Here is a 24,863-nt window from a genome sequence, read left to right as displayed (position 1 = left end):
GTCAATGCAAACATGAAGGAGTAAGACACATGACAGATAGAGTCCATTTTAAATGACAAAGCAGATTCATAGCCCAATTTTAGATATTATATCCACATAGGAATAATTTATTTAATCTTGAAACTGACTGGTGCCATTTGAATGGTGCAAAGTCCATTGCCAGCAACAGACTCAACATAATTATCCTCATGGAGTTTACATGTTAAAACAAGTCAGAGTAAAGATAGGGAAAATTACTTAAAAACAGGATGGAACGATCATAAAATTGCTCCCGTAGCACGTTTCCCCACAAACAGAAAAGCCCTTTAACAAAATTTGCATCGCAGTGCTTAGCACTAGTGTAAATTTCCACAATGATGCACATTTCCTGTCAATAAAGTCAACTTTTTAACCTTGTATATCACTAGGGTTAGCACTGTCCTGACTTTTCTTATTTTGGGTGCTCTCACTTTTGTCATCAGAAGAAAGATAATCTCCCGTATCATTTTTCACCTCTGCTGCACTGGTTTTGATGAACTCCTGTGCAGGCTGACCATTCAATTCCTCTTCCGTTTGCTCAAGCAGCTGACTGTTCTCCTTAGTTTCGCTCCTCAAGTCTTCCACTCCCTGCCCTGTGGTTCCTGCTTCAGTTTTATCTTCTACTTCTTTCCTCTTTGCTTTGAACATCTCCACTCCCATCATTCGGAGGTAGTGCAGTCTCTCATTCTTGGGCACAAACGCACGAATGGAAGTCTTGCCAAGCCAGCCACAAAGCACAATCGAACACTGAAGGGTTTCTGGCTGACTACAGAGAGAGAACCAATTAGCATTTAACAGAACTCCTGAAAATCCATTTAATGATATACACAGTTTTAGCATGCTACTGCTCTGATTGTCAATTAAGTGCAAATTCTGCTTTTGCATTAGGGGTTTAATACGCATTACTGGCGTTTAAACATGCCTTAACTGAGAAAGGGTCTTACGCTCTGTTGCAGAGCATACATTTTATTATGCAGAATGTCCCAGAGTAAATTCTCAGCTTGCATTGAAAAGTGATCTTAAGAAACAAAACTGTGAAAACACATGCCCTTGATTTAGAACAGTCAATGTAAGCCAGAGTATGTAAGCCAGAGTAAGCCACATACTGAGCTAGACAGACCAATGGCCTACCTCAGTAGAAGGCAGTTTCATCTGCGTTGTTTTAATGTACGTTCTCTTTAACTTTGTGTGTGTGTGTGTACTGAGGGCAAGAAAGGGCAGGATAAAAATTAGTTTCACAGGATAAAAACCATGAAATGTAACTCCTTCCAAATTGCTAGTGGGACTCATAGCAATGATTTATGAAATTTCATCTCACCTTATTGCTAGAAATTTGACACAATAAACTAATGTAGAACAGTTTCAAGGAAAGAAGATAACCTTCCAGTAAATGTTTCCAAAGTAAATAAAAACTTTTACAGGTGGGTCACCTTCATGAGAAGTCTGGGGGAGGGGAGCCAAGCATAACTTTTTCTGACAAGGCAATTCTATACACTTCTTACACCGTAGAGGACCCCAAAAGCCTTAGAAAAGGACACCAAGGACCATCTTGCACTGGGTTTGGCCTATAAACTGGAATGTATTTCGAGTCCATTCAATGTGCAGAAATGGTGGGTAGATGGACAGCCATTATCACAGACCATATGTATGCAACTATGGTACAGTGAATGGCAGCAACGTCATGTGACATTCTGAGATGATCACAGAGCTTTCTATCCAGCCATTTGAAAAAAGAAAAAACGCTATGCACTCTAGAGCGGACCTACACTGCTTGTAATCCACTGATCTGAACACTGCACACGCTGGTCATGCATTGTGGCCTACTTGGTACTCAACAACCTTCTTTCCCTACCATTTAATAGTTCTAAATAAGGGAACTCTGCAAGTTTGGCTAAGGAGAAGCCTAGGAAACAAAATGCAATTCTACAGCAGTCTCTAGTTCCAAACGAAAATTCTTGTGGCTTCTCCATGGCCTATTCCTAAGCATGCTTACCTGGAAGCCAAACCTTCATGGGTTCCAGAGGACCTGCCACCTAGCAAAAGGCCTCAGGCACTTCAGCTTTCACAGAAAACATGATGAGTTTACAGTTTTGTTTCCTACTTGAGGGTTTTCTTTTCTAAAACTGTAGTGAGAAGAATCAGATCTGGGATAGCTACGCCAAGTTCTTTGAAGAAACCAGAAATTAAGGTTTGTTCCGCCATTGAACCCATTTCTTGAAGATACAGCAGCTCTTGAGATGTGGCCTTCACAAGTTTGTGAAGGGGCATGGAGAGAAATGACAAGAATATGGGGGGAGGCTGGAAGCCTAAGAGTTATCTGTTGGTTAAAAAGCTGAGATCGCTACCTCCCCTGCCCCCCAATTGAGCACTTTCAGGTCCTGTTGTTTTTAATAGAAGGGAATTTAAGCTGAACTTTCTCACTCATCAATAGAACTTAAATGTGCTTTGCCCAAATATGCAGGTCCCCAAACTGGTGCTTCATTAGTAATTTGGGGAGAAATAGACTGCCGTTTTGCATAAGTCATCTTCTGAGCAGAAGAGCTGTTCAGAAGCTTTAAATACATTAATATGCACACACTCTTCAAATATTGAGATTACTTACTTGGGATCTGGTTCATATTTCAGCACTATGCTCCCCATGGCTAAAAGAAAGAAGGATCAAAGCATTATTTGCAAAATGCAACTCTTTATTAATCATTTTACACCAACTAGTCATGTCTGTACCCCTACATCCATAACATTGTTCTACGTGTTGAACCATTGCTAATACTGTAATGCTGTACCTTGTTTGCATTTTGCAAATGCGCTAACACTTTCGTTTCTCTAACAGCCTGAGAACCCAGCTGTGTTATTTTGTTTCTTTGAAGCTCACAGGAGTGACCTTGCACTGTCTGAAATTATACAGTTTACTTTCATGCATTCTCAGACCCTTTCGCATGCAAACCTGTGGTCTAGCTGGGAGGGGGGAAATGAGTGGGTATTTAGAGCTGTACTTTCCTCAAGTCTTTATTCCTATCAAGGAAGCATGTACTACTGAGATGCCTTTTTTGCCTCTGTGTAACTCTATGGAAATATATATGGAAAAGATTGGATTTCTGAATAAAACCATTTAACCAAGAGCTTGGGCTTCTTGTTGCAATGGTGCAGGGACCTGTCTACCATATCCTGTCATCCATATAGTCTGACACAACTATTTTGAACTGATCTAATCATTATAGCAACATTTTAAATAATTTTAACTACTACTGGATTTCTAAAAATGAGCTACCTGAAACCTGTGATATGTGATCTAAAAACTCTTGCTTCATTACCCCACAGCAAGCTTTGACTGCAGTTATGAAATGATAAGCAAAAGTATTCTGAACACTGTCTCATCATTTAGACTGCTTCCACAACTAGGGTGTCTCAGACTGAAACTGTCAGAGCACTACTGTGGTTTCTCAGAGAGAATCATGAGCACCTTCAAATTTTCTTCCTTTCCTTCCGCTTCCAACAGATGAAGCTTTGGCTATTTCAACAGTCACGGACTGCCTACAATCTCTGATGGCATCACCCCCAAAGCAGCGAATACTCACCCATTCCTGCGGCCTGACTGCGGACCTCGTTACTGAGTTTACTTAAGAATGGGTTTTCTTCTGTTAGCAGCACTTTAACATCTCCTATGCTGACGTTCACAATCCTTGCGTTAATAAAAGGGTACAGTGTATATATTCCCTGCAGGTGAAACGCATCAAGTTTTAAATTGCCGTCACTGGTTCCCAAGTTCCCAACCCAAACAGAGGTGGTAATTTAACTAACCAAAAAGAATCTTGGAAAAAAAATCACTTTGCTTTAAATTAATGCCTTGGTAATGTATTGTAGTGTTATTAATTTTTATCCCAAGCTTTCTCTGAAGAACTCATGATTCTCTCTCCCCGTGTGGGTCTCATCTGTGGTTCTCTTGCCCCAGCCTCAATTCATACTCCCTCCCTGATGAGGAAAAGTTAGGAAGAGACAGTGATGGCCCAAGTCACTCCGTGAGTTCCACAGCTGCATGGGGGAGCTGAAGCAGGTTCGTGCGGGGTCCTAATTCAGCACTCACCCTTACACAATACTGCTTCTCTCTGACCATATGAAGAAGCTATGCCAGTCAAAGGACCGGCACTGGCATTTCAGCATACAAGGACCCACTGTAGAGCTTAAATCATTGTTACCTCTTGTGCTAATCGGAAGGCACAGCCAAATTGTTCACCATCACTATTGCGGCACCACACTTTTATTCCTGTATTAATAACCTGAAAATAAATGAAATACATTTTCATAGGTTTAAGTGTTCAAATACTTTAACTGAAATGGAATAGCTACACAGAAAAGCACAGTATGTTTACCCCAACAGGCATTAATAAAAAGCATCTTATCCTCAAAAGACACTATTTTAAATGCATGATCCTCACCAACACATTGACAAGGGGATTAACACATTGACAAGGGGATTAAAAAAAACCAGGTAGACATAGCCAATTTTTTCAGTTTCTCATAAGCAAGTAGAATAGGAGCTCAATTTGGGTTTTCAAAGACTGATGAAAAACGCAACAGTCTTAAGGAAATGAGCAAAACATGACATTAGCAGTAATTCTCAACAGGAGAGAACATTCAGTTCCAAGAGGGTGCAAGGAAAGTGAGGGTGCAGTGCCTTAAAGCAGCTACAAAAAGAGGCCAATTTAAATCTATTTACTACTACTATTTCTAAATAAACATGCATACCAAATGGTTGCTATAAACACATTGATTTAAAAATGAACAGAACCTTTATACATCCTCAGAGACAGCACTAAGCATTTCTTAAATATTTAACTTATTACTGCTAGTATTTTTAAGAACCCTATCCTACTATATAAAAGAGTAAGCGTGTTCCAGACAACTCACCACCTACCCTGATGCACCTCCAGAGGGTGCTGCCGAGGTGGGAAACCAAGGCTGGGATCAGGAGAGGAGCAAATGCCCATCCTCCTCCCGCCTTCAACCAGCCGGGATCAGGTGCCGAGCAGGAGGCAATGCCCACCCCCCACCTTCACCCGGCTAGGATAAGGTGCAGAATAGGTGGCAATGCCGCCTCCCGCCTTCACCTGGCTGGGATCAGGCGCCGAACAGGAGGCAATGCCCACCCCCCCACCTTCACCCGGCCAGGATAAGGTGCGGAACAGGTGGCAATGCCCGCCTCCCGCCTTCACCTGGCCGGGATCAGGCGCCAAGCAGGAGGCAATGCCCACCCCCCACCTTCACCCGGCCAGGATAAGGTGCGGAACAGGTGGCAATGCCCGCCTCCTGCCTTCACCTGGCCGGGATCAGGCGCCGAGCAGGAGGCAATGCCCACCCCCCACCTTCACCCGACCAGGATAAGGTGCAGAACAGGTGGCAATGCCCGCCTCCCGCCTTCACCTGGCCGGGATCAGGCGCCGAGCAGGAGGCAATGCCCACCCCCCACCTTCACCCGACCAGGATAAGGTGCGGAACAGGTGGCAATGCCCGCCTCCCGCCTTCACCTGGCCGGGATCAGGCGCCGAGCAGGAGGCAATGCCCACCCCCCACCTTCACCCGGCCAGGATAAGGTGCGGAACAGGTGGCAATGCCCGCCTCCCGCCTTCACCTGGCCGGGATCAGGCGCCGAGCAGGAGGCAATGCCCACCCCCCACCTTCACCCGACCAGGATAAGGTGCGGAACAGGTGGCAATGCCCGCCTCCCGCCTTCACCTGGCCGGGATCAGGCGCCGAGCAGGAGGCAATGCCCACCCCCCACCTTCACCCGGCCAGGATAAGGTGCGGAACAGGTGGCAATGCCCGCCTCCCGCCTTCACCTGGTCGGGATCAGGCGCCGAGCAGGAGGTAATGCTCTCTCTCCACCTTTACCTGGCTGGGATCAGTAGTGGAGAAGGTGGCAATGCCTGCCCCCCGTCTTTACATGGCCGGGATCAGGAGCAGACCAGGAGGCAATGCCTGACCCTTGCCTTCACCTGGTTGGGATCAGGAGAGGAGCAGGAGGCAATGTCCACCCTCTGGCGCCACCCAGCTGAGATTAGGTGTAAAGCAGCTGGCAATACCCGCCCTGCCCCCCTCCCCTTTCTAGAGCCCGTTGTATTTTTTCCCACAAAGGGCTCTGTTGCTAGTCAGACCATATGAGTACTTGGCACTTTTCAAAGGGTTATTTTCTTCTACTAATGCTATATATATATATGTATGGTTCTGGAAGGACGCAGTCACTACGCTACTCTCACCAGCACTAAAATTGATAGGGAAAGATGTGCAGCCCCTTAACACTGCAAAGCATTCTATATATTAACAACATTCAATTTGTCTACCACCCTTCAGGACAACTTAATGCCCACTCAGAGTGGTTTACAAAGTATGTTGTTATTATCCTCACAACAATCAGCCTGTGAGGTGGGTGGAGCTGAGAGAGCTCTGCAAGAGCTGTGACTGACCCATGGTCACCCAGCTGGCTTCAAGCGGAGAAGTGGGGATTCAAACCCGGCTCTCCAGATTACAGTCCTGCTGCTCTTAACCACTACACCAAACTGGCTCTGGACAGAAATGTAACTCCTGTAGTACCTTAGGCTTCCATAATGAAACGAAAAATACAAGTCAAACCTTCAGCTTCTCACTGTTGTTTAGCAGTACATTCCTTATCTCCTTGGAAACCATGTATAACTGCCTCTTCTTTCCTTCTTGAGTACGAGTTAACAAATTCATCTTTGGGAATGAAGGATCCAAAGCATAAAAAGTTCTGGGAACAGATAGTTACAGGCAAACAAGTTTGAATAATTTTAAGCAGACTGCTCGCGCTTGTAGTTTATGAAGCAGAAATGTAAAATTTATGCAATTTTACATTTATTAATGTAAGCATGCAATTTTTATTTACCTCTTTACCCTCATGGTTTTAGTAATCATAGAATCACAGAGTTGGAAGGGGCCATACAGACCATCTAGTCCAACCCCCTGCCCAGTGCAGGATCAGCCTAAAGCATCTCTGACAAAGATTCATCCAGCCTCTTCTTGAAAACTGCCAGTGAGGGGGAGCTCACCACCTCCCTAGGCAGCTGATTCCACTTTTGAACTACTCTGACCGTGGAAAAGTTTTTTCCTAATATCCTTTGTGCATGTAGTTTTAGCCCGTTGCTTCGTGTCCTACCCTCTGCTGCCAACTGGAACAGCTCTTTGTCCTCCTCCAAATGACAGCCTTTCAAATATTTAAAGAGAGCAATCATGTCCCCCCTCAACCTCCTCTTCTCCAAACTAAACATTCCCAAGGCCCTCAGCCTTTCCTCGTAGGGCTCAGTCTCCAGACCCCTGATCATTCTCGTCGCTCTCCTCTGCACCCTCTCGATTTTGTCCACATCCTTTTTGAAGTGAGGCCTCCAGAACTGCACACAATACTCCAGGTGCGGCCTGACCAAGGCAGTATAGAGAGGGGCTATGACCTCCTGCAATTTCGATGCTATGGCCCCTTTGATACAACCCAAGATTGAATTAGCCTTGCATCTAATATGCATCTATGTTTAATTCTACTGCTATAGCAGTCTGAGAGCATTTGTTCACATTTCATTTTAAGTTTGGCCATTGTGAAGTACAAAAACTCATGTGTGTATTTTTACTTTTCATTTTAAAAAGGCACAAAGCAACTAGAACTGCATCAATTGATGCACAGACTACCAGAAGTTTACACAGATCTCATGAGGACGATATAAGGAATGATCATATCTTACTGAATAGGTGGAAATAACGGGTCTTCTTCAGAAAGGAATACAAACGGATCTTCTTTAAATCCAAAAAGTTTCATTTTTTTAGTTGGTGGTGGCCTGGAAGAAAAGTGCATATATCAAACTTGAATTCTGTTGATTATTTTATTGGCTTGCAGTAACAACTGCAATTATTTTTTTTTAAAGAATTCCTCCACAGTAGTTTCAGAATCCTGCATCACTACCTTGGCAAAGAACACGGAAACCTAGGCAAATGATGCTACTAAACATTTATTATCTACAATTTGTTTATTGTAATTACTGCATACATTACACTACATAACAACAACAACAACAACAACAACATTCAAGTTATATACAGCCCTTCAGGACAACAATGCCCACTCAGAGCAGTTTACAAAGTATGTTATTATCCTCATGACAATCACCCTGTGAGGTGGTAAGGGCTGAGAGAGCTCCAAGAAGCTGTGACTGACTCAAGCTGGCTTCAAGTGGAGGAGTGAGGAATCAAATCTGGCTGTCCAGATTAGAGTCCTGCCGCTCTTAACCACTACACCAAACTTGATACAAAGAAAGGGAGGGAGAAGAGGGTTTACAACAATTCATAAACAGCAAAAGGATTTGTCTTATGTATATCTTATTTAAGTATTTATATAGTAGTTTACAGTGCTCAGAGTGATTAATATGCATCATAATCCTCGTAACAGTCCTCTATTGTCATAAGACAGCAGATCTGGAGACGAGGGAGAATGAGAAGATACCCACTTGCGTAAGGGCCAGCTAATAAGCTTAGTCTCAAGGGCAGAAGCCGCTCCTGGTTCATACTCTGAGACACTACAGTGCACCAATTCTCCAAGAACAGGAGATCACTGCTGCCACACCATTAGTCACAGGATGCTCTGCCAGTGACATTTTTCTTCAATCTAGGGAAATTACCGCTGGGTGGATATGACTTGTCTGTTCTACAGCACTACTCACATTTGAGAAATCCTTGCCACTAACAGAAAAACAGGGTTAACATACCTGTAACTTATGTTCATCGAGTTCTTCTGTGCTGACACACATGGGGACTGCGCAGGCGCAGGCCAGCCGCCGGAGAATTTTCTAGAGCTTCCATGGCTCCGAAGGGGCCGTTTGTCGCGCGCCTCAGCGACCGTTTTCCCGCCCAAACGGTCACGTGATCCTCCAGCGACCAACGGCCCCTTCCCTCAGTTCTCCCTTGCCGCCGCTTGACCAACACACTTCAGCCGTAACACCTTAAAAACACCAATATCCGTTACAGCCATCACAGTATTGTGCATTGGAGTTCACAGCGGGGTAGGAGGGAGGGTTGTGTGTCAGCACAGAAGAACTCGATGAACATAAGTTACAGGTATGTTAACCCTGTTTTCATCTTCGTTCTTCTGTGCCTCCACACATGGGAGTGTACCAAGCTTCACACAATAAGGAAGGCGGGGGTGAAGTCCAACACAATTTTATTGAACAAACAAGAACAACAATAAATAGATATGCATATATACATCTATGTAAAAAACTGTGTAAGGACACATAAATATTCAATATTTACATATATACACACCCCCAGGTACATATATACACACTTTCACTCAAGGGTACCCAACAGGTACGCCAAGAAAGTCATACCAAAAAATTCCCTCAGGAAAAAAGGGAGTGTAAGACAGCCTTGGCCACAGATACATCCTGCTCCGCATTGACATCAACGGCGTAATGCCTGACAAAGGTGTCTGCAGAGGACCATGTGGCTGCTTTACAAATGTTAACCAGGGGCACCCCCCTGAGGAGTGCCGAAGAGGATGCTTGGGACCGCGTGGAGTGGGCTCTGACATGTAGCGGGCAAGCCACCCCTGCTAGGGAATAGGCCTTGCTAATGGCCGTCACAATCCACCTAGACAGGGTCTGTGAGGAAGCCCTGTTACCCTTGTCCTTGGCCCCAAAACATACAAACAGGTGAGGACTGGAGCGGAATCCCTTCGTCCTATCCAGGTAATAGGCTAGGGCCCTCTTCAAGTCTAGGGTATGGAGGGCCTTTTCCCCCTTAGAGGAGGGTTGAGGAAAGAAAGCAGGCAGTGAGATATCCTGCGAGAGGTGGAAGGCGGACACCACCTTGGGCAGGAACCCAAGGCAGGGACGCAGGACCACCTTGTTGGGATGAAACACAAGAAAGGGAGGGTCAGACCGCAGTGCAGACAGCTCACTGACCCTTCTGGCCGATGTGACGGCCACCAAGAATGCCACCTTGTAGGATAGCATATCCAAGGGGCATGTAGCCATCGGTTCAAATGGAGGCAACATGAGACGTGAGAGCACCAAGGACAGCGACCACTGAGGCACTGGCGCTGACACAGGTGGGTAAAGATTGTACATGCCCTTAAGGAACTGGCGGGATTGTGGGTGAGAAAACACCGTAGCACCCTCAACTCGGGTGTGAGCAGCTGATATCGCTGCCAGGTGGACCTTGAGGGAGGAAGCCTTCAAGCCCAGGCCACGCAAGTGGCACAAATACTCGAACACCACCCCCAAGGGACTGTTGTCAGGCACCACTCCTCTGGCAAGTGCCCAGAGCTCAAACCTGCGCCACTTGGCCGCATAAGCGCGCCTAGTGGATGGCCGACGAGCATTCAGGAGGACCCTCTGTACCTCGTCAGTAAAGCCTATCGGGGAGGAACGATCCGCCAAGCCGTTAGATGCAGCTTCCTTGGATCGTGGTGGACCAGGCTCCCGTTTAGGAGAAGGTCTTGCCGAGGGGGCAGACTCACATACGTCCGTTGGGACATCCGCAGGAGCTTCGGGAACCAAACCTGCCGTGGCCAGAAGGGGGCCACTAGAATGCAGTCCGTCCCGTCCTCCTCTATCTTGCACAAGACCCTGGGAATCAAGGGGAACGGAGGAAACATGTAGTGCAAGCCCTGCGTCCACGTAAACTGGAAGGCATCCCCAATAGAGAGGGGGTCGCTCCCTGCCCTGGAACAGAACGTGTGGGCCTTGGTGGTCGCCGCAGTGGCGAACACATCTATCACTGGATGACCCCACATCTGGAAGATCGGCCCAACGCACTCTACGTTCAGTTCCCACTCGTGTTCCAGTAAAGGGACCCTGCTGAGGGCATCTGCCCGGGCATTGTCCGACCCAGCCACGTGTATAGCACGGAGCGACACGCCGTTCTTGATAGCCCACTGCCAAGTGAGTGTGGCTTCCCGGCACAGGGCCATGGACACTGTGCCCCCCTGCTGATTCACGTAGTACATGGCAGTCGTGTTGTCCGTCTGCACCAAGACCTGACGATTTCTCAGCAGTGCTGTAAGAGACACAAGTGCGAAACGAATGGCCCTTAGTTCAAGCACATTGATATGGAGGGTCTTTTCCCTGTCAGACCAGACATCTTGCACCGACACATCACCACAGTAAGCCCCCCATCCCAACAGAGAGGCATCAGTGGTAACCGTGATGTCATGGTGTTGATACCCGAAAGGGGTCCCTCTAAACAAGTTGTCATCAGACAGCCACCAGTCCAAGGAGGAGAGGATGACCCTCGGGATAGAGAATTTGAGGGACGGAGGGTGCAGTAGAGCATCATACCTCCGCACAAACCAGTTCTGTAGAGGGCGCATACGCAGCCTAGCGAAAGGCACCACAGAGGTGGCCGCTGCCATATGCCCTAGTAAGCACTGGATAGTGCGCACAGACTGGAACCGGTTCCTTTTAAACATGGACACCAGACCCCTTAGGGACCGAGCCCTCTCCAAGGGGAGCAGGGCCTTACCCTCCACAGAGTCTAACAGTGCACCAATGTAGGACACCTTGCAGTTGGGCACCAGTTTGGATTTCTCCAAGTTCACCAGGAGCCCCAGGCGTTGGCAAGTGCTAAGTACCAAGCCAATGTCCTGCACCAGCCTAGACTCTGATTCAGCCACGATGAGCCAGTCATCGAGGTACGGAAAGATGGTACAGCCTTCTTCCCGTAGGAAGGAAACCACAGGGGCCACACATTTAGTGAACACTCGTGGGGCAGTGGACAGGCCAAAGGGGAGCACCTTATACCGGAAAACCCGTTGCCGGTAAACAAAGCTCAGGTACTTCCTGTGCTCCTTCCGTATGCCCACGTGAAAGTATGCGTCTTTTAAGTCAAGAACCGCAAACCAATCCCCCTGTTTTAGCAAGGCGATCACAGCCGCCAACGTTACCATTTTGAATTTGGTCACCTTGAGGAAGGCATTAAGGCCCCTCAGATCTAAGATGGGACGTAAGCCCCCATCCTTCTTAGGGACCAGGAAGAACCTAGAGAAGAATCCCTTTACAGAGTCCTCATAGGGCAATTCTTCCACAGCACCCTTGGCCAAGAGCGACACGATCTCCGCATCCAGCTCGGCCATAGTGTTATTGACAGCTGTCAGGGGTGAACTGCATCTAGGCAGCTCAACGAACTCCAGCCCGTATCCCAGTTCAACAATAGTTAAGACCCATGAGTCAGATGTTATTGACTCCCACTCAGAGAGGAGTGGACTAAGTCTGTCCGAAAAGTTCGGGGATACGGCTGGCGTGACCCGTCAGTACTGCCTCCCGGTGCCCTGCTGATCCTTCTGCTGGGCCGGTTGTTGTGCCGGACGAGGCTTGAAGGGCCGACGCCTCCTCTGCTGTTGTGCGGGAGGGTAGGGCCGCTGTTGGTAGGCAGGATACTGCTGGTAGCCCGGCCGCTGTTGATGGTATCTGCCCTGGTAATGGTAAGGGCCAGATCGGGGAGCGTACCGTGACCTGGAGGAGGGCTTGTCCGTTGGAGCCAGACCCAAAGACCGCGCCGTCTGCCGGTCCTCCTTCTTTTTCTTCAGGGTCTCGTCGGTCGCTTTGGAAAAGAGCGAGTCCCCCTCAAATGGCATGCTCTCCACTCTGGAACGCACCTCTTGGGACAGGGCCGTAGACCGCAACCAGGAGTGGCGCCTGAGGACCACCGCCGAAGCCATCCCTCTAGCAGCAGTGTCAGCAGCGTGGCTTCCAGCGTTCATCTGCTGCTTAGACAGCCTCACAGCCTCTGTCTGCAGCAGGGACACCACAGCCTTCTGCTCAGGAGGGAGGTCTCGTGTATAGGATGCCAACTTCTCCCAGAGGTACAGCTGGTACCCTGCCATGATGGTCTGATAGTTGGCAATCCTCAGACCCAGGGAAGAAACAATGTACTGGCGCCTGCCCATGGCATCCAGTTTCTTGCCCTCCTTATCGGCAGGTACCGAGGAGTGACCCGATCGCCTGGGGTTGAACTCCTCTGTGACCAAGGAGGAAGGTGGAGGGTGTTTCACCAGCGCCGGCCAGGTACCCTGCTTGATCTTGTAGAGCTGCTCAATCCTCTTGGATGTTGGAGGTTGATCGCAGGGCACCTGCCATACCTTCTCCACGATTTCCTCAAGACCCTCGAGCATGGGGAAGCCAACGTATGCCGGGTTGTCTCCGTAAATGCGTTTGAGGAGCTTGTCCTTGGTCTGGGGAACTGCCGAGGAGATGTCCATCTCGAGAGCCTTGGCCATCCTTGCCATCTGGTCGGCGTAGATGCGGAGGTCCTCGAATGGCGAGTCCGCAGATGGTACCAGCTCCTCAGCTGGCGATGGTTCGGACCAGGACTCCGACTGGTAGCCGCCAAAGCTCTCCACATCCTCCTCATCGGAACCGAGCTGGGATTCCGGAACCTGGTGCGGAGGGGGAGCCCACGTCGACCTCGATGTCGAAGGCCTCGGTTCCGACACGGAGAAACCCGCAGGTGCCCCTTCCCACTGGCAATGGTAAGGCGAGGGGAGGTAGGAGGCCTGTCGATGTCGGGACGCAGTGGACCGGGCCGATCGGACACTGTCCCCAGACCGACGTCGCTCACGACCGGCAGCTGGTGAAGATGGACGGGCAGGGGAAGGACGGCTCCGACGAGGAGACGGGCTCGGTTCCAGCCTCGGCGACCGAAGAGCAGGCGATGTTCGGATCCGACGGCGCGGGCTCGGCTCCGGTCCCGAAGAGAATTCTGCGGGCACCGTTTCGAAGGCCATCGGATCCGGCACCGGCACGGAGATGTCTTCTGGCTCCGGGGAATCCAGATGAGGGGAAGGCGTGTGAGGAAGCACGATGACCTCTTCCTGGGGAGCGAGATGCGGCGACCGGTGATGTTTGGTCTTCTTCTTCTTCTTCGCCGGTTCCGAAGAAGACCTCGGAACCGACGCGCTCCTCGCCTTCGAAGGGGACCTCGGCCTCGGTCTCTTAGGTTTTACCGGAATCGACCCGGTCGTCGGTTCCGATCGGGGACTCGGTAGACGGATCCTCGGTTCCGATGTCGGTCTCGGATCCGACCTGGTGGAAGATGCGCTACGGGGCGGCCGCACCGGTCCCTGCGCTGGAGAGGCCGCTCTCGACGCCGAGGCACTCGGGGGACGCGGTTTCGACCCCGACCTCGCGGAGGCCACTGAGCCAGCTCTGGAATGCCGTTCGGCAGAGGGGCTAGGGCCGGCCTTGGAGGAGGGCAACGGGGCGCCTCCGGACATGACCTTCTGCCACAGGGAGGAGTTAAGACGGGCCTTGCGCTCCTGTCGGGCCTTGCTGGTGAAGCCCTGGCAAATCTTACAGGCCGTTACATTATGGGTCTCCCCCAAACAGAACAGGCACAGTTCATGGCCATCGGTCTTGGCCATTTTAGTGTGGCATTGGAGGCAATGCTTGAAGAGAGCCTTTGAGGCCATCTTCAGGGGCACGCGAAAGGAAGGTCAAAAACAGTCCGAGTCAAATTACCGAGTCCACAACAAAGTCCAAACGAGATCCGAAGAATAGTCGAGGTCACGAAGTCCGAAGTCAAAAGCCAAGCAATCAGTCAGAATAAAGCACGAAGCACAAAAGCACAGAGCAACGAAGCTCACGTTCTCTCCAAGCGGCGGCAAGAAGAGAACTGAGGGAAGGGGCCGTTGGTCGCTGGAGGATCACGTGACCGTTTGGGCGGGAAAACGGTCGCTGAGGCGCGCGACAAACGGCCCCTTCGGAGCCATGGAAGCTCTAGAAAATTCTCCGGCGGCTGGCCTGCGCCTGCGCAGTCCCCATGTGTGGAGGCACAGAAGAACGAAGATGAACTACTGCTATTCTTAAGTAGTATACAGATTTTATGAAAATTTCCCGCAGATCTGTATAGAACAACAAACACTCCCATATCTCACATGTCCTTCAGAGCTGGTTCTGTTTGGAAAGCTCAATGGATGAGCCATGTGTAAAGTTCAGCATTTAGATTCAACCAGGGCTTTTTTTCTGGGAAAAGAGGTGGTGGAACTCAGTGGTGAAACTCAGGACTGCACAATGACGTCACTTTGGGTCAGCTGGAACAAGGGGGGAGTTTTTTAAAGTTTAAATTGCCCTCGGCAAAAATGGTCATATGGCTGGTGGCCCCGCCCCCTAATCTCCAGACAGAGGGGAGTTTAGACTGCCCTCCGCGCCGCTGCGCAGAGGGCAATCTAAACTCCCCTCTGTCTGGAGATCAGGGGGCAGGGCCACCAGCCATGTTTTCAAGAGGTGCCAGAACTCCGTTCCACCGTGTTCCAGCTGAAAACACCCTGGATCCAACAGACCTGTTATTTTGATTAAAGCTTATCCTGATACCTTATTTGACCTACAAGGATTGCTTCATTTGATAATCCCTTTAACTATGTCAATACTCTTAGGAGGATGCACTTCCTTGCAGTATACTATAAAACTAATGAGTCCAGTGGTACCTTTAAGACTAACCAACTTTATTGTAGCATAAGCTTTTGAGAACGACAGTTCTCTTCATCAGATGCCAGCTGATGAAGAGAGCTGAGGATCTCGAGAGCTTGTGCTACAATAAAGTTGGTTAGTCTTAAAGGTGCTACTGGATTCTTTACTATTTTGCAACTACAGACTAACACAGCTAACTCCTCTGGATATAAAACTAATGATATGAGAAAATCTGAAGATAGATAAGGAAATGTAACAGTCAATTTGAGAGATTGTGAGATGGATCCGGTACAAAATTTCTGCATGCACTACAGTTCTTGTGCAAGCCATAACGTAAGAAAAAGCCTACTGTAGCCCCTTTCGTTGAATCAAATTTATTACACCCCCCCCTTGCATTTCCCCATGCGCAACATCTTGTGCAAACAAGTTCTGGGCACTGTAATATTTAAGGATACACAAGATCTTGTGCAAACACAACAGCACTACATCAGCATTGCTGTATCCAAGCCATAGTCTTCAGACAGGGGTAACACTAAGATTTTTTTAGGTCCCTTCTAATACTAGGGTTATAGGAAACCTTGAAGCCAATTTTTGCAGATTTTTGCAAGCAAAATAAAACATGCAATTTGTATTATCTTCCTTATCAAATTACTTCAGTTGCAGAGAGTGTTTTCTGAGCAGAGAATTTAATATTTTAGTGCCAAGTTTCTGTCCTGCTGTGAAGGGATAGCTGCTCTTGTGGGAAAAGTAGAATACATAAAAGTATTTTGCCTTTTATCACAAGACCTGATCCGAAAGCCAAAAATGACACACTGAGAATTCTTTGCTACGCAAGGAAGAATGATTTCAGAGGACCTGCTACAGACAACATCATCAAGTTAGCTATCAAGTACCATCCATGATGTAACCCAGAGGCTTGACTTAATTTTCAGGTTCTTACCCGCAAACACCATCCTTCTTGCTTTCGGTGCTCTCCTTTACCAAGGAATCTTCATCTTTTGCTTCTGTGGCTGCATGGCCTTCAGTTGTTTCTAAAGATACAGTCAGAGAAGACTGCTCTACATGTTCTGTCTTCTGTGACAGTAGGAGCTACATCAAAAACAGAAGGCCCATATCTCAAGAATGAAAAGGCAATGAGCTGTTATATAATATACACCCTTTTCTAGTTGCTGCTGTTTAAATTTTACTCATTGAAGTATTCAAAATAGATACTGTGCAAATGTCAGATCAAGTATCAACTCGAAAGTTATTATCAAATTGAACTAGTATCAAGTAGTTCAATTTACTTTTCTATAGAAACTCTAAAAACCACTAGAACGTGTTTTCCAAGCCAGCAGCCTTTCTTCAAGTATTTAAACAATGACAAAAACATAGTAAGCACTCAAAGCAGAATTTCAGTAGAAGTGCAAAGGTTTCTGCTGTGCATCATCAAGCACTGGACAAGCGGCCCAGAGATTTGTTAAACAAATGACTGCCATATGGCGCCTTCACCCTATTTATGATCTGACTGGCCCAGTTATAAAAATGTTCTTATGAGGGGCGTTACTGAGAAACCTTCTAAACTGTTCATGTTATCTGCCCTGGAAATAAAGGTTATAGACACTGCCATCTGAATTCAATATACCCCTGTAAATAAAGGCTATAATTGATACTTTATTTATTACTGTTAAATTATACAAAAAGTGAGACTGCAACACAACCCAGAAGCCGATAAGGACCAAAGTCCTTTTTGAACATTTACCACCTCACTGGGTGATTGCTGTTGTGGGGATAATAATGGCATACTTTGTAAACTGCTCTGAGTGGGCATTAAGCTGTCCTGAAGGGCGGTATATAAATCGAATGTTATAAATCGTATGTTATAAATCGAATGTTATAATTTCTGATAACATCTACTAATGTTCATTAAAGAAACTTGTTCACTGGTCAGCTAGACAGACTGGATTCAAAACACCTTCATGGCGAGAGCAGCCAGAGCTCCCTCTCCCGCAAGCAGAAAGGGCCCCACCATCATCACAGGGTCCCCCCTAACTGCATTCCGTGGTGCTGTGCCCCCTGTCGCTCCCAAAGAAGCCTTGGAGTGTTTTTCTATGGGAGGTGGGGGCTGCAGCAGAAAAGGGAGTTGGGAATGTTCTACAAGCCGATATTCTCCACCTGAGATGTGCTGGACACCTTGCCCAATATATTTCCTTCTGGGGAGACACATAGAGGAGGACTGTATTCTCTAAACATGTAGAGGGACAAGGGCTGTGGACTATACTAGTGTGTCCTACTGAGCAGTTTCTGCTTCCTTTAATGTGTCATGTTAAATTCCTTATGTTTTGATTGGGAATTGTCTTCAGTTCTGTACTGGCTTCTGCCTGCATTCAAATACCTGTAATCCACACTCTTGGCAGTGTTTTTTGAATGCTTGAGTGTATTGACAATACTGTGAAATCCTCCTTGAGAGTTAGTGAGAAAGATGGAACATAAGAATACAGGACATTTTTGAGTAGTCACTTCTGCCAATTGCCACCTTTGTGTGAACACCTTGAACTGCATGGATCTCTAATAAAGGTGCTTCAACTGGAACACGAGTGTGTTGACTGTGGAGAACTTGGAAGGGACCTAACTGACAGTACTCCTGTGTACTGCCTGTGCTTCATGTTGTCTAATGTCAGTCCTAGAATTGATTATGTTCTGTTTCAGTATTTTTTCTACTCTATATTGGATTCTTGCTAATGCTATGTCTTTGTAAACTTGTGTCTGTTTACCCTGTGGCATTGTTTGTGTGAATGTCCTTGATACTGTATTGAAATGTACTTGATACTTGATTGTACTAATGTCAGATATGCCATGCCTCAGGTGTGTTGTGATAGTATTGTGCTTCTGAGTGCATGCAAAGTGAAACCAACATTTTGTTGCTTTGTTGCTAACTGTTTATCTTCCAGGCAAGGTGTTTTGGTGACCAGTTCCTGCTGAAGCCTGAGAATCTGACAGAGACTGAGCAGAGCTCCTTTCTCCCCACCCACCCACTTCTTCCCAGGCAATGCACGCCAAAACCTCCAACGGCCTCTCCTTCCCACTTGGAAGGAGCCACCGTTGAGCATTTTACCTCTCTCCCTGATACGTGGAACTTGTCAAGAGATCGTGTGGGTTTTGGTGTAGATTGTCGCTGCTGATTAGAGAGATTTTTAATTTCTTTTTAAAAGATCTCCTTTTGTGGGGAGGGGAGGATTGTTTGGGTGAGAGCCGCAACATTCTAGAATGTGCGCTGCGAGTTCCACTGGGGGAAAATTCAGAATGTAAGTCACAACACCTGAAACTGCTTGTAGAAGTTGTAAGGATGAATTTGTAGTCTGAGAAAAATCTGCCAGTGTCCATAAATACCACAGAACTGAAAGAAAGAAAGAAAGAAAGAAAGAAAGAAAGAAAGAAAGAAAGAAAGAAAGAAAGAAAGAAAGAAAGAAAGAAAGAAAGAAAGAAAGAAAGAATTTTTTTTTTTACAAAAAGCAAGTATTACCTTGGGTGGGCGTTTGTTCCATGGCATAGGAGATTTTTTAATTAATACAGCTACAAAGAATCCTCCAGTATTTTGGTGGTGCGGCAAAATTCTAAGGCTAGATAAACGACACATATGTTGTATCAATATCAGTGTACACATTTTACAGTTATCAGAAAAATATAAGCTCACATCAGCTGATGTACAAAAACAAAAAATTCCATTATCTGAATTTTAATACTCCAAACTAAAAATTCAGAACTGTTCAAAAGGTTTTTACATTTAACTACTCAGCTGTTTTAAAATATTTAGTAAGAAACTAAAGCAACTAATGTTTTAATTGCTTTAAAACATCAAAGCAATGTCGGATGAATGTTGGCTGGCCGGATGAGTATTTGCCGGGGATGCTTTAGGCTGATCCTGCATTGGGCAGGGGGCTGAAGGTCTGTATGGCCCCTTCCAACTCTGTGATGCTGTGATTTATTTATGTGAAATCCAGATCTGAGTACCACCCAAAATGACTGCACGGCATTTATATTAGGCTGGCCATTTTGCTCTACTGCGTTTGATAGAAAGGACTTCCTGGATATGAATCCAAAACCATTTTTAGCACTGTAGCTGCTTACAGTGAGTTTGGTTGCAAGTCCCCAATCACATACATTTGAACCAGGCTATTTTTGTTTTGTGCATTCACACACGTTCTGCATGTGCTTCCCATACTCTTTAATCAACGGGACGCCCTCTCCCATGCCAACCGTTTATTCACCTCTCCCTGCACCAGAGGGAGGGGAAGCAAACTACTTCAGAGATCCCCAAAAGTAATGCATAATGAGTAAGATGGGAGGGATGTGCGACTACAGAAACAGAGGTACCTATCTGTTTAATTTCTCAATGTCCAAAATGAACCCCGTACTGCAAGGTCATTTTCCATCCAAGTGCTTTTTAAAAATAAAAATCTGATTTTGTGCATATCCACAAGCAGCTAACCTTCGGGGGTGAGGGGGGGGAATGGTTTTTCAGACCCCTTAGTTCCAGTACAGATGTTTCATCCTAATATCTAAGCAATTACTTTAACTATTTTTGCGGATCTATAGAAAAAAGTCGATGTTCATGACTTGATCCCAGTCTTAAGAACAGCCTACAATCCTGAGAGAAGGAAGCAGAACTTTGTGGGAACCATCCACAAAGAGCAACAGTGGGGAAGAAACCCGAGTCACAAAAAGAACTCCAACAAGGAGCCTGGAGGCAGACAATTTCTCTCTCCAACTATATACCCCAAAAAGTACTAAGCTTCCCACCACAGCAAGCATACATACCAACGCTCCAAATTCAATGCTTTAAGCTTATCTTCATCTTTTAAGGGGAACATGGTGGGCCGTATTTGAGTGTGCCTGCTGGAAGGCACGTCTTTCCAGTCTTCAAACCACTGCCCATCTTTTGTCATTACCTGGATCAGAAAACATGGATGCATTAATTGAACTGACACTGTCTACCTATGACAAAGAATCCAGCAGCACCTTTAAGACTACAACTTTATTGTACCATAAGCTTTCGAGAACCTCAGCTCTCTTTGTCGGTTGCATGGATGCAGGACATAAGGCCTGATCTTGCAGGACATAAGGCCTGAACCAAAGTTTCAAACTTAGCATTCTATGTTAAGTGGTACAAGGTCTGGTCCTTACAGGGACGTGCAGCATGGAGTTACCAGCTTCCCTCACATAATGGTATGGAGTAAAATAAGAGTAAAAAAGATATGGGTGAGCTGAGAAGCCATCTTTTCAGGCCTCAATCCATCAGGCCACAACTCATGAACCAAGCTGTTAATTGGTGTTACAGCTGTGTTGGAAAATTGGGCAGTGTAGAGACTAGAGAGCCTCTGAGAAACAGCCTCCCAAGGTTGAATCCCAAGGGAAAAGAGACTGATCTGCAGGTGTTACCAGTTAGCTTAGCCCGCACATTTTCGCCCTATGCCAAAATTGCAACAAGACTTAGAGCTCTGAATCGAAGTTCAGACATTTTACCAGAACCTGGACTCTAGACTGACCAGTTCCTTACGTTTAGGGAGCGGAATTGTAGTGAACTACCAACCCTTGACGCTTCTAGTTAGAAAGATTCCAGGAAGCAAAGCTGGGAAGTTGCCGGTCCGGGGCCTTGGAAAGCTACTGAGTACATAATATTGGGCTAGTTGATAGCATAAGATTGTACAGCAAAAGAGATTTTTATATGCTCCTATATAAATGGATAACAATTTGAACCACATGTGATTTCAGAACTCGTACAATTTCATCCCCCCTGCCCCCCCTTAAAGCAGGATTATTATTTTATTGCAAAACATATTTTCTTATAATGTTACCTTCCAATGTGTAACCCCAGGCATCCTCTTTAGACCTGGCACTTCATCAGAAACATCAGCAAGTTCTAAGGCACCTTTGAACAATAAGTAAAACTATTGTTTAAAAAAGGCGTCAGGGAAACTTAGGCAATTCTGAGCAGCCTAAAAATGCTCGGTTCAAAATTCTGAAATCCTTAAGCTGCCAAGAAACCCATTAAGTTACATATTTTGTAATTATGAAGTTCATTAGCAAGCACATATGAAACCTGCAAACAGAGAGGGTTTGGAATTACTAACAACTAGCATTTACAAAGCACTCTGAACATTGTTCACTTTGCATTACTCAACCTGCTGCCATGTTTACATTATCCTGATTAGGATAAAACTACTATCCACACTGCAGGTGAGGGGCTGAGGGCCTTGCCAAAGGCTGCCTTGCCAATGCTGACAGCTAGAGGAGGGTGTGGGAAGGCTTTCATCTAACAAATTATCACACTTTTAATCTGATATGCCCTTTGCAAAACAAAACAAAAAACACAGAGTAAAGCAAGAAGAGTTGGCCAGAGTCAGGAAATTCCAACTTTTTAAAGAAAAATTGAATGGAATTGAGATAGGCATCACATATTTAGTCAGCTGACTTTATATGACCCCTCAATGCTACCAGTTTGGTGTAGTGGTTAAGAGCGGCAGGATTCTAATCTGGAGAGCCGGGTTTGATTCTCCCTTCCTCCGCTTGAAGCCAGCTGGGTGACATTGAATCAGTCACAGCTCTCTCAGAGCTCTCTCAGCCCCACCCACTTCACAGGATGATAGTTGTGAGGATAACAACAACATACTTTGTAAACAGCTCTGAGTGAGTGTTAAGTTGTGCTGAAGGGTGGTCTAGAAAACGAATGTTGTTATTACCAACTTCCTTGACCCCACAATTGGTTCCTACTAAGAGTTTGCAATCTGATACTAGTACTGACCCATTAAAGTGCCCGATACTTCTGGTATCAGAGTGGTAATATTTTTGCAAAAGGCCCCTGCAATGATTCCCATTCCTGTTAATACAGAAATCTGGAATAATGTTGGGGAGGGAGCACGCCTCAGCTGGTCCGTGGCACATCGGCCATTAAGCTTTAAGAAGTTACTATTTTCTGTGGGAAGACCTAGCCTCTGGAGTCCAAGGCAAATAACGGCCCTTTAAACGGCCTGATACACCATGAGCCAGCAGGGGCTGGGACACGTTTCCTTCCCCCACTTTCTTGGGGTCAGGAAGAGGCACTTTAAAACTTAACATTTTCATTCCCTTCAATAAATTTAGAAAGGACATGATTACCATTTACATTAAACTGAGAGTACTGTACTGATATTTATTAAAAGAGATGTTTTTCCCAACAAGTCTTTCTAGAATGGTAAGAATACTGCCAATATTTAATGAAAACAATAATCATGCCCTTCTGAACTTTCTGATATGGAACATACAAAAGTAAAATGATAATTTTTGAATTGTACAACCCCAGTTCCAACCTAGCCAAGATCAATACTGCCACTGCCTCTCTCTACTATTCTGCTTCTGGAGGGAGACGGCTCTCAGGCCCGTGCCTCAACCACACTATCGCATCTGGCTTACGAAACACAACTAGTCAGGCACTGCTAAATTCCCACAGAGCTATGAGAATATAGTCTAGTTAACTAGTGCTAACTGCTGCTAACTGCATGTCAATTACTGTGGCAGGATAAGCAGCTCGGATCACTACTATGACAGATCAGCTTTTTAAACTCTGGTTGTATTATATTATACCGCATTAGATGACAGGTGATCTCTTTTAGTTTTGTAACTTGCAGAGACAAATGCAGTAAGACTGTGTTTACACAGCTACGATTTTCATTAAGAAAGAAATGGCACTGGGATTCTGCCCAGAAAGGAGTTAAGCAGTAGAGGGCTTTGGATCCATTGGCTCAATTCCACCAAGTCTTCTTCCAACTGCGAAAGCCTCTATAGCACAAAGACTTTTCTGCATCAGACGAAGCCTTTCACCATCAGAAAAAGTCATTTTCCATTGGAGGAAATCTTTCACCTTGAAAAAAGGCTTAGCGTCAGAATAAACAGTGTTTCACTTACTTGTAACTGTTGTTCAGCTAGGTCTTCCGTGCAGGCACACATGGGACTGCGCACGTGCAGGCCTGCCGATTCCGGAGATTTCCAAAGCTCATGAACACCAGGGGGCGCTCTTGCCTCTCAGCGTGCATGCGCGGCTGTCCTTCCCGCTGAAAACGGCCCCTTAAGAGGCGGAGCACCCCCCACATACCCTCAGTCCTCCTTTGCCGCCCTACAGCAAGGTAACTACCAAGAGAGTTAGTGGGGAAGGGGGGAGGGCATGTGTGCCTGCACGGAAGACCTAGATGAACAACAGTTACAAGTAAGCGAAACATTGTTTTTCATTTACGGTCTTCCTGTGCAGTCCCACATGGGAAGATTACAAAGCTTAATACCTGGGTGCAAGTGTCGCAGACTTGTCACAGAAGCTCGACTGCAGAACTGCTGTGCCCACCGCTGTCTCCATTCTATCTAGGATATCCAGCGCGAAGTGTTTCACAAAGGTATCAGCTGAGGCCCACGTCGCCGCCTTGCAGATGTCGTGGAGAGGGACACCTTTCAGAAGAGCCGCTGACGACGCCTGGGACCTAGTACAATGGGCACAAACCTCCAAAGGACAAGGTAAGTTAGCAGTGTCATAACATGTTAATATTGTTTGGACTACCCATCGGGATATAGTCTGAGAAGTTGCCTTCCTACCCTTCTTCTGTCCCAAAAAGCACAAAAATAAACTGGAGTCCACCCGAAAGGGTTTCACTCTGTCCAAATAGAAAAGTATCGCCCTATGGACATCTAAGGAGTGGAGGGCTTTTTCTGCTTCCGAAGTCTGTGCACAGAAGAAAACAGGCAAAGCTATTTCCTGAGAAAGGTGAAAACTAGACACCACCTTGGGCAAAAACTCAACCTTGGTTCTGAGAACTACCTTTTTGGTGTGAATCTTCAAATAAGGGGGTTCACAGGACAACGCCGCCAACTCCCCCAACCACCTAGCTGAAGTGACGGCCACCAGGAAAGTCACCTTCATGGACAGAAAACGTAGAGGGCATGTAGCCATAGGCTCAAATGGCTTAGACATTAATCGGGTTAAAACCCAGGGTAAGGACCACTGTGGGACAATGACCTTCACAGGGGGAAATAAATTATTCAGTCCTTTCAGGAACAACTTAGCTGTACAATGAGAGAAAAACGTTTTTCGGTCTATAGGGGGGTGGAAACGCGAAACAGCCGCCAAGTACACCTTTATTGAACTGTTTGCCAACCCCTTCGGTTTTAAGTTCCCATAAAAATTCAAGAATTTCAGGTAGAGGGGAGAGAAAAAAGACCACAGAGTGAACTTGTCCCACTTAAGTGCATAGGACTGACGGGTAGACAGCCATCTAGCATTTTGCAGAACATGAGTCACTGCTGATGAGAAGGAATGTCCTGTCTGATCAGCCAAGCTGTCAGTCTGAGTTTCCCTGTGTCGTGGTGAAGGACCCCCTTCCAGGACAGGAG

At 46.5% G+C, this 24,863-nt stretch overlaps 1 protein-coding gene across 1 annotated transcript in view; it reads right to left on the bottom strand.

The window, feature by feature from the left end:
• Positions 1–77: 77 nt before the first annotated feature.
• Positions 78–24,863, bottom strand: part of NSUN2 (NOP2/Sun RNA methyltransferase 2) — a 49,860-nt gene continuing 25,074 nt past the window's right edge. The window contains exons 10-19 of the mRNA XM_054984768.1: positions 21,308–21,381; positions 20,271–20,401; positions 18,976–19,072; positions 16,414–16,562; positions 7,758–7,850; positions 6,643–6,778; positions 4,212–4,292; positions 3,594–3,732; positions 2,621–2,660; positions 78–784 (exon numbers count right to left, since the gene is read on the bottom strand). Coding sequence (XP_054840743.1) covers positions 388–784; positions 2,621–2,660; positions 3,594–3,732; positions 4,212–4,292; positions 6,643–6,778; positions 7,758–7,850; positions 16,414–16,562; positions 18,976–19,072; positions 20,271–20,401; positions 21,308–21,381 — 1,337 coding nt within the window. The 3' untranslated portion in view covers positions 78–387. The remainder of the gene's footprint in view (positions 785–2,620; positions 2,661–3,593; positions 3,733–4,211; positions 4,293–6,642; positions 6,779–7,757; positions 7,851–16,413; positions 16,563–18,975; positions 19,073–20,270; positions 20,402–21,307; positions 21,382–24,863) is intronic.

Source organism: Eublepharis macularius, chromosome 7, assembly GCF_028583425.1.
Source record: "Eublepharis macularius isolate TG4126 chromosome 7, MPM_Emac_v1.0, whole genome shotgun sequence".
Classification (NCBI taxonomy): Eukaryota; Metazoa; Chordata; class Lepidosauria; order Squamata; family Eublepharidae; genus Eublepharis; species Eublepharis macularius.
The sequence above is the reverse complement of the archived record's forward strand: the minus strand, read 5'-3'. Positions and strand labels throughout refer to the sequence as shown.